The 14810-nt window shown below is 39.0% G+C and overlaps 1 protein-coding gene across 3 annotated transcripts; it reads left to right on the forward strand.

Annotated features, from left to right (window-relative positions):
* Positions 1-1322: 1322 nt before the first annotated feature.
* On the forward strand, positions 1323-14632 carry nexn (nexilin (F actin binding protein); the record flags this gene model as incomplete). Of its 3 annotated transcripts, XM_079683472.1 has the most annotated exons (14): positions 3078-3236; positions 5231-5750; positions 5871-6068; positions 7332-7416; positions 7506-7654; positions 9515-9715; positions 9808-9981; positions 10211-10399; positions 11067-11258; positions 12287-12481; positions 12615-12836; positions 12993-13181; positions 13296-13659; positions 13802-14632. In XM_079683472.1, the coding sequence occupies exons 2-14, from the start codon at positions 5277-5279 to the stop codon at positions 13813-13815; spliced, it is 2646 nt and encodes an 881-aa protein (XP_079539598.1). In that variant the 5' UTR covers positions 3078-3236; positions 5231-5276. The 3 variants fall into 3 exon arrangements, with proteins under 3 accessions (XP_079539597.1, XP_079539598.1, XP_079539596.1); XM_079683471.1 differs by lacking the exons at positions 3078-3236; positions 13802-14632 and adding an exon at positions 1323-1434 and having other exon boundaries at positions 13296-13679; XM_079683470.1 differs by lacking the exon at positions 13802-14632 and having other exon boundaries at positions 13296-13679.
* Between the last annotated feature and the right edge of the window lie 178 nt (positions 14633-14810).

Genomic DNA, 14810 nt, shown 5'->3' on the forward strand with positions numbered 1-14810 from the left:
GAGAGAGTTAACTATAATATATGGAATGTGTATTTATATGTGGTTGTTAACAAAAGGATCTTCAAGCACATGATTAAATGTTGCAACAGCAAAGTCAGGATTTTTGTCGTCAGAGGCACTTGTCTGTGTTTTCACTAGGGGGCAGTGACATATCATTTAATCCTGCACAAACACACACTTAAGACAATGACAGGAAGGAACTTAAAAGGGTGTCTCTAAAGAAAAATGTACACTATGGTTCAATTTGTTTAACAGTCGAGAGGGCAACTACGCATTTCCCCACATGATTTCTGCAGATTAAGGCAAGGACAGTAACATGAAAGTCTTAATTATGTTATGCCAGTGCATGTGACCAACAGTTGAGTGCTACACAATTACAGTATATAGCAATTGTTGTAGAGATTGTGGTCATTCATGGATAACGCTACTATTAACAGTCTCTCTGGGTTGTCATTAAGCCACTAATTCAAAAGTATGTCTAGCCTATGCCAATGCCTGTTAGCTGAGAGGGCTGACATTAGGATTTTGAATACTGCACACATAGGAAAGACCAAAGGCATTAGACCATTTCAGACCACATTATATATTTTTTATGTCATCAAACTTTAAACGTTTGAAGATAAAAAGGTATTTTCTCTCACTGTGTGCCTTTAAAGTGACTTGTTAAGAGTGTGGTGTGCTCTTTCTACAGGGCACCTGTTCTGTATAGGGGTTGCTATTATTTTCTTGTTATAGTCAAAGCTCTGAAATTCTGAAATGTATTCATTGCTTGTGAAGTTTAAGAGAGAAACGGCTAAAATGTTATGATTGTATGCATACAAATACTGAGTGATCGTATAAATACAATAGTTGAATTAACTGGGTGAGATCAGATTTAGACATTAATAAGAAACAGTTTTTATTGCATCAGGCAGGATTTCACTTGAAGAATATGTGTCTGTGCAGTGTAATTGATTAAAGTGAATGAAGTCAAGTCTCTTTGCAGTCTGATATTTACTTTTGAAGCTGAGACTGTTCAGTAGAAGTGCAGACAGATGGCATCATGTGTCCAGCGACCACCAGCACATGGTACAGTTTTGACCTGCTGAGCCACTCTACCGAGTTTTCATCAGGGGGGGTGGGCTGTACCACCACAAAAAACATTTATAGGGGTGTCAGGGCAGAGCTGCAGCAGCTGAGGCCCGGTCTGACTCAGGTTAGCTGTCCTTACATGTGTTGATAAGTCGCCACAACTGTGGTGCTATTTAAAGCCGCCCCTTGTTGTCCCTGATGCCCCGCAGGACTCAGAACAGAGGAGGACGGAGCCCCTTTAGCCCGAGAGTTCAGAGAACAGACCCCCACACAAGGCATGCCTTAATCTGAGCAGGAAGTGTACAGATGACAGGGGGGAACGAGCCCCTTCAAAACAATCACAAGTCCATACGGTGCAGATAGGTATACCAATTTCATGTTTAATGTTCATATTTAACTTTCAAAAGGCTTTATTAAGGATTGTTAGAAATCAGAGAGTCAAACACATTTCAAATACAACAACACATAGTAGAAGTTCATGCTATCTTAGACTTACGTTGGCGGTCTATCTATTTATTTTGTTCAGATTTGTTGAATTGTGTGCATAAGGATGTGTAACGTTTTGCAAGTGATGAACTTGCAGTTGTCTTCAAGTTATTTCAACAAATTAATCCCAAATCTTTCCCATTTCTTTCTCTTCCAATCCTGCTCTGGCTCTCAGATTTCACAGCACAGTATTAGCCAAAGCTTCGGCCCTCTTGTTGGGGGGGTTTCCCAAAGCCTCACCACATCCAACTGAACATAGCATTTCTGACATTTGTAACCCTCACTGTTTATCTTGACATTTACCTTTAACCATTTAACCATTCTTAAGCAAATCATGTAATACATTGTACAAAACAAGGTTTTAAGTATAAAGCAAATTATTATTTAGGCGGTGATGAAAAGTATCTGACAGCCTGATCAGAGAGGAGGTGTGCCACTTCTCAAATACATCTCTATAACATTCCTTGAATACTTGAATGGGGACTTTACCATGGATGTACTTGGTGGGTTTCTCTGCATGCAGCCTTTTGGCCAGTGAGTCAGCAGCTGTGCACGGAGCCATTAGAGCAGACAAAATGTGTCTGCTGCAGACTTTCTATTTACATCCACCCTGTTTTAGAGAACTGCTTTCTCATAGTTCAAGTGAAGACTTAACCATCATAACTCTGAATAATGCTGGGGGCCTATATGTTTTAAATGTGTGATATGTAGGGATTTACTCTGGATGACTAGATGGGTCAATATAAAAAAAAAGGTCAAGCAGGTCTCCCTTTTAACTGATAAGTTGGGCATTCTGGCTCAAACAGGCCAACATAATGATAATGTCTGTCTGCATTTAGATTGTATCCCAAAGAGACCTGAGGAGAAGAGTGTCCAGTTTCTCTTGAGCCAGACAATTCAGAATTTATTTTCTTGATAATACCTTCCTCGTGGAATGAGATTTTTTATGGCAAGGCAAGTTTATTTATAATGCACCTTTCAACACAAGGCAATTAAAAGTGCTTTACAAAAATGAAAGACATTAAGAAATTGGCATTTAAAAAAAGTAAAGCAAAGATAATAAAATAAACATTACAAAATATATAAACAAGTATAAAAGTTACAGTGTGAGATATATGAATAGTTCAATTAAAAGCAGCGGCAAAAAGAAAAGTCTTCAGCCTTCAGATTTTATTAAGATGAAAAATAAATCAGACACACACTTATAAAAAACATATTTGAAACATAAATATAAAAAAGGAAATGGGACAGGGAAATGATTAACGGAAGCATAGGTAAGTTATAAACAACATGTGACACTTTTTTCTACACAAAACTATTATTCTAAATTAATCGATAATTCTTCGTACAAGATTGCTAGATATTTTCAGAGTCAATTATTCACAGTATTTATGCAGCTGCGAGTGACTGAAATGATATGGACCAGGCCGTGTGTGTGTGCGCGTTCACGAGGCAACAGCTGAAACTTCCAGCAGGCGTGCGCGGCATGCAGGATCCGGTAGGAAGTAACGGTACTTTTATGGAAACTGCTCGCGGACACGCTGACAGCAGCCAGTGGAGTGTGTGCACGCGGTGGTCGCATCTCGGATTGTCCTGCGTTTTTACTTCGTGTGGTTTATATCGCCACAAAGGATTTCAAGGAAATTTCAAACACAGGAGGACGATAGCAATCTAAAGAGGTAAACTCCCATGTTTTACAAATGTAATAAAAACTTGGTTTGAAAACGATAAAATAATCTGTTCATCATGATGAGCAAGGTCAAATATATTACTCAATTAAAAAAGTTTCCTTTTAAGGGATCATCATAGACTACATCCTAATTAAGTCAGATACATCAGGTAACCTCTTGTTGTCAATCAACATGTGTTTGTTAGTTTAGAAACAGTTACAACTCATGTCCACAATATGTGATCAGGCATTCATAAATGGACAATAAATGCATCTGATAAACAGGTTTAGCTATAATAAGTTAACACATTACTCTGACTTTATATTTCTCAAACTATTGTCTGGCTCAAATTTACACTGTGCCAGCTGAGTACAGAAATAGAACATCACCCCCCATACCATAAAGTGTGTCCTTTACCTGGATTTTCTTGAAGTTTAGTGTTGATTTATGTGATATTGTGTCAGTCAAATATTGGAACAAATATTTATGAGACAGTCTATTTTTGTTTTGATTTAGCCTATATATGTTTTTGTAGATAGACATAACTAACATTGACCTATATGTATAATCCCAATCTAAGTCATACCGTCTGAGTCTGAAATTTGTGCACAAGCAGTTTGAAAATGGCAGGTGAGAATCTGAAACTGATTTTGTTTTTTGTTTCCATCAGTCTCTCAACATTTACCTTCTTCTTACTGCTGGGATTAGGAGATCAGAGCATCTAAAAATTACCATGATTAATAAGAAACCTTTCAAACTGAACATTTAGCAAACGAGGAATATGAAATTAGATGTACTGGTTAAGATACACATTTGCATTTATACTCATTCTAAAAGCTCTGTCCCATTGGTGAAACAATACACATGCACTTCTTCCCTTTGTGCTTAACCTAAATGAAAGTAACGTGATATTACTATACAAAATAATGTTGTAAAGCTTGTTAGAAAACTTTTCAGTCATAATGGGGTGGACTTTTTAAGTTGATCACACACAGTGGTCCCACTTCGATGTTGAGTTAGAAATGAAAAAAATCAACGTGATATGGGAAATATGAGCCAAACTAAGGCACATCATTCTATACTTCCACTTATATTCCATTCAAGACTCAAATCATGACACACTATCATCGTCATACATTAATACAAAAGGTATTTGAGGACACAGATGAATGGAAACAGTTTTTAGTGTTGATGACTAACGGCCCAAACAGCTCTGGTTCATCCAGTTGTCTCTTTGTCTGGCCGTTTATCGAGGGTCTGTGGGGCGACATGTGGGTGCCACCTTGAGCTCTGTCCAACTGACTATCACTCTTCAGAAATAGCCATGATCACATGTCCTGGACCCAAAAGTGGGCTATAAATAGAGGTCAAGCTTCTATCGCACTATTTCTCAACATACTGGGAAGTGGAGCAGCTTTCTTTGCCCCTAACTTTGTAGTCAATAAGTGCCTGTTGCACATTTAAATTCAGGCACTTGGAAAATAATATTACAGAACTATGAATTCATTTGAAAGTAAGTTCTGGCCTTTAAAATGGCTGTAAACAACCTAAAGCAGTCTCAATAAAAAACAAAACCTTGTAGAGCTAAAAAGGTTAACTTGACCAAAATAATATGGATCACTGCAAAACGTTCAAAATGAGCAATTTAATCAATAAAGTTGTCACACATTTTTAAAAGAAAGAATATAGTTCTGCCATCCTTTCTTCCATCTTGAATGGTGCAAAAACGAAGGCACTGACGACAAATGTAGGTGGAAGCCAATTCATGCTCTTGGTATATCCGCAATGAAATAATAAGCGCAAAGTGTATTAGCCAGCATATTTTACATTTGAAGTTTTTGTTGTATTTTTTTGTATTTTTGCAAAGTGCATGAAAAAAGGTATTTAAGAAGACATACATCTGATCATATTGATATTTCTGAGGAACACTTGTGTAGAGCAGATTGCCAATGAATCACTTGTATATAAGGTTTGTGCATTCACTCTCTTTTTCTGCCCTGCAGGTAACATTTGAACAGTCTGTTTGTCAACTTGTCCTTGTGGTAAAACATGACTGAGGTGGCGCAGTTCGCGGCTGTGGAAGGCCACGACATGGATGATGTCACATATGAAAGTGAACTCAACACGAGCGATGCAGAAAACAAGGAAGCTGATACAACACATGAGGAAGATGACGTGGTGGTTGATGAAGAAGCGGTGGGTGATGAGGACGTGGTAGTCGATAAAGACGCGGTGGGTGATGAGGACGCGGTGGGTGATAAAGATGGTGCATCCGAGGAAAAAGATGAGGAGACATCGCTCACAGAAGAAAAAGAGCATGACAACATGAATGATGAAGAAATAAATGAGACAGATAAGACACATATAAACGGTGTGGATCACAACGAAAACCACACAGCTGAGGAGAAGGATGAAAGTTCAGAAGCTGTCAATGGAGTAAAACAGGACACAGAGACGAAGGAGGGTGAAGAGTCTGACACAAATGAAGGCCAGGTTACTTCTGAACTGGCACTTAAAAAACAGGTGAGGGAGGAGTTTAGGAATCATTAAGATTGATTTTCAATGATGTGATTATTGTCATATAGATTACCTTTCACACAGATTTAAGTAATTGTATCTTTCCTCTCAACTGATAAATCACAGAGACTCCTCCGATCCAGAAAGCCTGTGGCAAGAACCTATGTGCCGAACCCTAACAAAGAAAAGGGGGAAGTCACGGGCAAATTTGAGGCCATGCAGAAGGCCAGGGAGGAGCGCAGCAGGAAGAGGAACAAGGACGAGCAGCAGAAGAGGAAGGATCAATACGTCAAGGAGAGAGCGTGGAGTGTCAGGAAGCAGCAGGTCAAAGACAGATAACCCCACTAACCTCCAACCGTGACCTGCATGGCATGATGAGGCATGACGGGGTGACAAGGCTGCCAGTTTGAGTGAGAACTTACTGATACATCACCGCGCACTGTTTCATAGAATTAACCAATTCATAATTACGGTGTCATGTTTATTCAACTTTGATTTGTGCTTGACTTCAAAAAGGTAATATAATATTAGATTTTTATTCATGCCTAATAATGTGCACAACAACTACTAAAGGACTGATTCTGCCCAATTCTAAATGCATGTCGTGCCACATCGTTAAGCTAGTTGACATTCATTTTAAGTTAATTTACTTCCCCAATTTTACACATAACAAATATAAAAGGTGCGAAACGGTAAAAGCATTGGTAAATGAGAACTGAAACAATCAGTTGATGAATCACATTGTCAAATGACACAAACTGAAAAGGAACTTTTCTAAATGGATTAAAATGTGTCAAGTTGCATTGTGGGTAATATAAACTGCAGGATATGGCAAGAGAGGATGATGCGTAAAGTTCTGCCGTCTCAATTTTGCTCCTTTTTCTTTATTACCTGCCCCTCTTCGGGGACAATTTAAATAGAAAACATCATATATCTATTGTCAGGTGCTCAAATGTAATGGCTTTTCCCTGTTTTATTTTTTAATTGACAGCTTTATATTTTTGAGTTTGGACTGCTGGTTGAACTAAGCACAACATTTAAAGATCTGACTATAATCTGGCATTTTATGGACTACTGCTTTATCAACTAATCGTTAAACAATAGAAAGATTTGTAAATTATATAAAATAAAAAATGGTTGGAACTCTTTTAACTAATATTTAGCCATTCAAATTGTTTTTTTTAAATGTCATCAGAATAAATAGAAATTCATTAGGAAATATTTTAGAGATTGGGAAGCATGTGTGAAAATGAAAGTCGAATTTCAGAGATTAATTCTAGGTAAGGACAGTTAGTCTAAGATCGACTGTGGTGAAACAAACAGTGATCTGGTGTTACGAGTGGATTACCAGACAGAAAAACCTTCATGTGTGCAAATGTGCCATAGCTGGTCTGGCTTGGGCTCCTCTGCTCATCTCCAACAACACCAAGGACCAATCAGAGGCCAACCTGCAGGTCACATGGCGCGGTTATTAGCAGGGATTAGGCTCTTGTTCTTGCTGGGACCAGCATGGCTCCTGAGGTTGCAAAGCAGATGATCCCAGCTAAACCGTAACGTTCCACAACTCTTTATCTGATCCGCCAACAGATAAAAGAACTGCTCGCTTCCAGTGATGAGGAAGAGGAGGTGAAGCCAGTAAAGGTAGAAAAATCCTACGTCCCCAAAATCACAGGTAAGACAGAGAAAGGGAAGGATAATCAGGGAGGAATTAAGGAGGCAGAAGAGGCTGAAGGATTGTGTTGTGCTCTGTGTAATCCTCAGGTAGTGTGAAGGGGAAGTTTGCAGTCATGGAAAAACAAAGACAAGAGGAAGAAAAGAAGAGGATGGAAGGAGAGAGGAATAAGAGGGAAGCCCAGGACAACATAGAAAAAGCCAAAATAAAGAAAGAACTGGCTAAGAAAGCAGCTGCGGTGAGTAGACCTGGCCTGAATTCCTTGACCTGCTGGGAAGTTGGACAACATCTCACACTGCCTTACAGATGAAAATAGTGTATTTGTATCTTTAATGATTCAGGTAATCCTCAGCTGCCACTCAGGTGAACTATTTTAACTTAGCTCTTGAGATCTAAACAGTTGGTGGAGCCCGGATATAGGTCTTAAAACATTAGTAGCAATGTTGACATGAGCAGCATGCTAACTTGTGGCAAATGGATTATGTTCATTATTATATCTTACTGTGTAAATCTTGCAGTGAAAAGGATTTGATGTGGCTCAAATTAATAGTTCCAATGAGTCCAGAACAGATAAGACTTAACTACTTAACTACTATACCTTTAGGCAGTGTGGTTCCTGGGAATGGTTACGTAATATCATTGTGCCAGAAAGGCTATTACAGGCAACCAACGACTACTTCTTTGCTCTAATGCTACCCAGTACAGCTATAATAAGGCTATATACGTTTAAGGGCTGTGCAAAAACCTTTTGTAACACTGTAGATTTGATTTGGCTTTTTTGTTTTGAATATGTTTGAACTACACTGTCCTTTATAATCATCATCAGTAATGGCAGGAGCCACAGGTACTAACTGAGGATACCGTTTCAGGATTTAAACCAAACACTTTTAGACATTATTAGAGCTGGTCTTGTTTACCAAGAGGAAGTATTTCTACACCAGACAGGAAAAGATTTTGATAGAACATTTAAACCATCATGTTGGGAAATACATGTAAGCTTCAATGGGTCTGTCATTTTGTATTCATTTACTTGAATGTTTTTTTGTAAAGGACTATATAACAATTATTGGGGTTATATCAGGTCTCCTAAAAGAAACAATTGTTGACTTTAAGAAGATTTGTTCTGCTCCATTTCAATAAAACTATCAGAAAATATACTTGAGAAGCTCATTTGAATAAATTATAATAATCCAAGAAATTAGAGATTTCGTTTTGAGGGTTTTGGAAGTGATTAGGGCTGTTGGCTATGGTCCTAGTAATGCTGCAGACAAAATAATGAAGTGTTTCCTCCAATGTCAACGTAACTTATTTTGTATGGGTGACTCGTTTACAAACTAGAAAGCTTTTTGTGCAATATTTCTTATATCTATTATTCACAGCAAATGACACCTCAAATCTTTAGGTTTCTGCATTAGTGTGATGTAGTAATGGGTTATGTCTCATGATTAAAATGATCCTGTTTAAGGAAGCACTGACTTTATGTTCTAGAAACAACTGGAACAGCAGTGCTGTCAGATGTAGACAGCAAATGACTGGCAACTGTTTCCCACACCTCCCAGTGACCAAAGTAGCTCTAGACCTCCTTACTGTGACTAAATTAGACCCTGCTATCTTAGACTGACACCCAAACCCTGACCTACTGAAAATGGCGACATTAGGCCAATAGAGTTCCCCCCTACCCACCCACATGCTTTAACTCCCAGCCTGTGTGTGTGTAAGCACTGAGATTTAACTGAATGTGTTTTTTGAAAAGGTAATCTGATCCATTAAGTATCCATATGTCAAAGAAACTCTATAACAAGTAAGCAACTGTTTGTCATGCGTTTAAATCTCTACCTAAGTAGAAGCATTATCAGCAAAATGTATATAAAAAGTAGTACTCCTTTTGCTTAGTAAAAAGTAGCATACAGTCAAATGGAAATATTCAAGTACAAGGACATCAATTCAATTTCTTAGCAACTTTCCACTACTCTAAACTAAACTCTTTCCAATTACCATTTTTAATCATTCATATAAACTGGCAAATGTGAAATTTGTGTGTTTGTGACTTACTTACTGTGCTTTGGTAATAACTCCCACATTATCAAACCCCTTTTAGGAAGGAGATGACTCAATCCTGGTACGAGTGGTTCCAGGGAAGGTATCTCGACCTCCGGGCAGAATCAAGACGAACTTTGAAGACATGGAGAAGAATCGAGAGGAGGAAATAACAAAGAAGGCAGAGGAAGAGAAGAAAAAACGTTACGATGAAAACAAACGCTCCTTCAGGGATGCCAAGCGGTCCTCGGTTGTTGAGCAGGTAGGAATATGAACAATATCTCTTTTTAAATAAAACAACTTCAGTGATTGTGGAACACATTTTAAAAAAGACTCACTTTTATGGGGATTGAGGATGAAGAAGAGAAGCCTTCAGAGAGGGCGCAGGTTGTCCCTGGAAAGCTGAAGATGACATTTGAGGAGCTGGAGAAGGACAGGCAGGAGCACAGGAAGAAGACGGCCGGGGAGGAAGCCAAGCGCCGCCTGATAGATGAGAAGAAAGGTTTCGAAGAGGCCAGGCTGGGAATGGTAAACAAAACGACTGAATAGTATTGCTATTTCTATGTTTAGCTGTACATGTTCCTTGTATCCAGATTCTAACAAGCAGCATAATCAAACATTATAATTTCTGTGATGATAAACACAAGTGTGGGTTTACACCTCACACACTTCCAAATATGCATGTGTTTTACCCTATAGTAAATCTTTAGATATGAATTGTTAATATAAATGCTTTTACATGTTTGCTTGTTACTAGGGAGAAGACGGAGAGGACACTCAGGCAGCGCAGGACGACAAGGAGGAGCACCGACCTGGAAAACTGAGGTTGAGCTTTGAAGAAGTGGAAAGGCAGAGAGTAGAGGAAGAACGCAAGAAAGCAGAGGAGGAGTACAAGAGACGAATGGAGGAGGAGAGAAGAGCTTTCGCTGAAGCCAGGAAGAGCATGGTCAGTGTGCTTCCCAGAGATAAATATAAAATTCAGTATGAAAAAGGTCTTGGATGATGAAAGTTGCCACACAGTCCATTTTGAAAACATCTGATGCTAATATCATCCAAACAAAACTGTTCCCCAGATCGGATATCATTTCAAATGAACTGTCACACATTTAGGGCAAAAATACCTTCTGGCTTTTTGAGTAATATGAGAAGATTCATAACACTTTTACATCTGTAAGCTAAATATATGGCAGCAGCCAGAACACTTAGCTTAGCATAAAGACTGGAAACAGGGGGAAACAGTTAGCCTGGCTGAATCTAAAGACAAAACATTCCATCTGTCATTTCTAAAGATTACTAGTTAAACCAAAGTTTTAAAACCAACTACCTTTTAACAGGTTATGTTAGACGGTGTATTGGAGGGGAGCAGAAACTTCCTTGAATCTGAGCTGGTGGCATTGTGAAGAAACAAAAGAAAATGAGCTTTTGAAATGTTTTAATTGTGTGTATTATAGGCTGTTTTATCACTAGTGGTTATAAGTGCACTCTTTATGAGAGAAATAACCAGATCCTCACTTTGAAAGAGTACTTAAAACTAGCAAAAGATTATCACACCTTAAGCCATTTCTTATCAAAAAATAATAAAAGCTTACCTTGCTGTGCTCTCACTCTTGTAGCTCGTAGATGAAGATGATGAGGTGCTGATGGCCTTAGTGAACATGGAGGGCAGTAAGCCCGGGAAGATTTGCGCCAGTTTTGAGGATCTGAAACGCCAGAGAAGAGAAGGAGATCAGAAGAAAGCTGAGGAGGATGCCAAGAAGAGACTGGAGGACGAAAAGAGGCTCTTCGCTGAGGCCCGTAAGAGTATGGTAAGCAAAAACAGTGTGATTTTTTAAAACTAATGATTAACAGTAAAAGGTAGTTTCTGGTGCCCATGCGGCGACTGAATTTGCCGCTGCTAAGCGGATGAACTGTCTCTGAAAACAGTCATATACACTTAATGCATGTTGTCGTGGCTTCCTTCCTTGTCTTTCCATCAAGCCACTACGCCTTAAACAGACAGTTCTAACTCGTTTCTTTCCTTTAAATTACTCACAGTCTGAAGAGTTGCTTGGCCTCCGATGGTTTAGAAGATGTTGCAATGTGTTTGCTCAAAATAAAATAACAAACTTTTGCACATGCAACAAAGAAAATAGGCCTTTACAATATTCAAAAGAAATAGGCAAAACTCAAATGAAACAACAAACAACTTAGGTATTCTTTCTTTCTTTCTTGATAATGCTTATAACTTCAAAACTTAAAGGGTACTTGCATGATTTGTGTGTACGTATATGGGACGAGTACGGTTAAAAACTGTTCCTCGACGGCGTCTCTCAACAGGTTGCCCATCACAGTGGCTTTAGCACAGGCGCCGTGGGAATTGTAGTCCTTTATAGTGTGTTGACTACAGACGTCACAATTAGGTGGCCTTTCTTATAAAATCTAAATACTGGCTCTAACACATGTTATGCATGTCATGATTATAAATATATAGCATCTTTGAACAGAGCAATTCTGGTCTACATCACGCTATCCCCTATTTTCACTGTTCTCACTGATGGTCTAAATGTGATTTATGATTGGATTCTGGATGAGGAGGATGAAGGTGAATATTGTTCTGATCATGGGTTCAAATTGTATACCCATATTGTTTTTTTTGGATACATGTTTTTTCAAATGTTATGTGCATCAATAAGAGTGGCTCCTGTGCTTGCTGGATCTTTTGGCATTATTAATTATTGGGCAAGTATTTAAACATGTGTTTGTTGTTTTGCTTCGTCACGGACATACAACTTAATGCAGTTACTTCGCTCCCATTCAGAAATATATTCCTTTGTGTGTACTTGTATGTGTATAGGTAGTGGATGAGGAAGAAGGGATGGTGAAGAGTGAATCTCAGGAAGCACTGCACCCTGGAAAACTGGAGATGAACTTTGAAGAGCTACTGAAGGGGAAGGAGGAAGCTGAGAGGAGGCGCAAGGCAGATGAACGCAAAAGGAAAATGGAGCAGGAGAAGCAGGAATTCGAAATACTCAGACAAGAGATGGGCAAGGTCAGTCCAGAACAGATGAATTTAGATCGCTTTAAAATATTATCAACCACTTATTGTTGACTTTAAGAGCTATAATTTTTCTGCAACCACGAATGTAACCGCATTCTCAAATAAATTGCCTTCCGTCTCACAGGACGAAGTGAACGAGAGCTCAGATGTTGTAAGCAAAGAGTATCAAGAACTAACCAAGCTCAAGAGGACTGGCTCCATCCAGGCCAAGAACCTCAAGTCCAAATTTGAGAAGATCAAACAGCTGACTGAAGAGGACATTCAGAAAAAGATTGACATGGAGAGAGCACGGAGGAAGGCTGTTGATGAAGAAATAAAAGAGAGAGAAACTGAGAGGTTCCAGGAGGTAAGAGATACAGGGATGGGACAATAAGTCAGGAAGCCACTAACAACATTTGGAGTCTTATTTGTTATAGAATACAAAAAAAAGTGTTCTCCCTAATTTTCTTTTTTTATATCAATGGGGGATATTTTCAGTATGACATTTGATAACTGTTTTCAGGAGGATGAAGGAGGAGAAACATCTGCAGTGAAGGTCGATGAGTCACCATTCAAACAGAAAGTGGATATGAAGGCTCGATTTCAACAAATGGCCCAAGCCAGAGAGGATGAGGAGAAGAGGAGGATAGAGGAGCAGAAGCTGCAGAGGATGCAGTTTGAGCAGCAAGAGATCGATGCTGCACTCCAAAAAGTAATCTTGGAAACTTAATGAATTTATGCTAAATGATTTTGTTATGCATGAAAACAAAGCAAGAGTTTCATTGAAGTTACCTTGACCCCAACAACGTTGTTTTTCTGTTTGCAGAAGAAGGAGGATGATGTGGAGGAGGAGGGCAGCATCATTAATGGCTCTGCGGCTTATGAAGATGAAGAGGATCACGCCAGATCGGGGGCTCCATGGTTTAAAAAGCCCCTTAAAAACCAATCAGTGGTGGACTCGGAGCCGGTTCGGTTCAGCGTCAAGATCACCGGGGAGCCCAAGCCGGAGGTGACCTGGTGGTTTGAGGGAGAGATGCTCCAGGACTGTGAGGACTATCAGTATATAGAGAGAGGAGAGACGTCCTGCCTGTACCTGCCCGAGACCTTCCCTGAGGACGAGGGAGAGTACATGTGCAAGGCTGTGAACAGCAGAGGCACAGCAGCAAGTACCTGCATCCTCACAATAGAAAGTAAGACCACCTTGGTGTGACTGCATGCCTGCATGAAACCTGCTATCTGGATTTCAACTTCTTTCTATAAAGTGGATGGCATGCTCCTCTTCCGTGAACTCAGACAGGTGTGGATAACTGCTCTTCTGTTTCTGTTTTGCAGCTTATGACTACTGATGCCCTTCCATGTTCTGGAAACTTTCCCTGTTGTCTCTCACTCCTTTTGTAAAACTTTGTCCCTCATAGTAAGGTCAAACAGCAGAGGGAAGGAAATAGCAGTATGCTTGGCATTCCTAAGGGAGGGATACACAACACAAAAAAAGCGACATGTTGTTTACGTTTGTAAAGCTGCACTCCCTGTAGAGTAGGATGATACTTGTGCCAAAAACCGACACGATTCTTGTTCCCATGTCAAGGGGAGGCCCTTACAATATTTATAAGATCCAGGAATTAAAGTATCATAGTATTGTAAATATCACACTTTATAGAACATCCATGCAAACATTGTGTTGAGGCATTGAAATGTAAAAAGTAAGACGTTCTTGTGTACGAATTTTAAAGGACAAGGTATGGGAATGTCAGTAAAAGTAATTTGGCTTGGGTGTTCTACTACAACTTCATCAGAACTAATATGTCATGTCATATTAGTGGACACATGGAAAACCCCAGTGAAGGGTCTACCGACAATGATATTGCTGATCAAACCAATGAGAACTCGTGTTCTTCCTGATATGTGTTTAAACTATTTAGGTCCAGTTTGAATGTTTTTAAATTGCAGCATCTTAAAAAATATATATCTTGATTTTTCATGCAACAACCCCTTTTTCTTTTTGAATCTGAATCGAGTTGAATCTTGAAACAGTTGTCATAAATCAGTTGTGCTTGACAGTAGGTAACCGTTTTATGGTTTGATAAGGAAAAATGAATATGCTAACCTGAATATTTGTCATTTAATATGAATTAAAATGTTTTAATAAAATGAACAGAAATATCAGATTGTTTGTGGTGTCTTTTCCTATCGCATGGGGAAGACTTGGATAAGTACTACTACCTAATGCCTGCATTGTTGTATATTTTTCTTACTTAAAGTATTAAAGTGAGTATAACCCACGTATACATTATCTTAATTTTCTAGGTCTTATAAGTGGCCAAAATTGAAATTGAATGTCATA

This window comes from Notothenia rossii (assembly GCF_949606895.1).
Source record: "Notothenia rossii genome assembly, chromosome: 1".
Classification (NCBI taxonomy): Eukaryota; Metazoa; Chordata; class Actinopteri; order Perciformes; family Nototheniidae; genus Notothenia; species Notothenia rossii.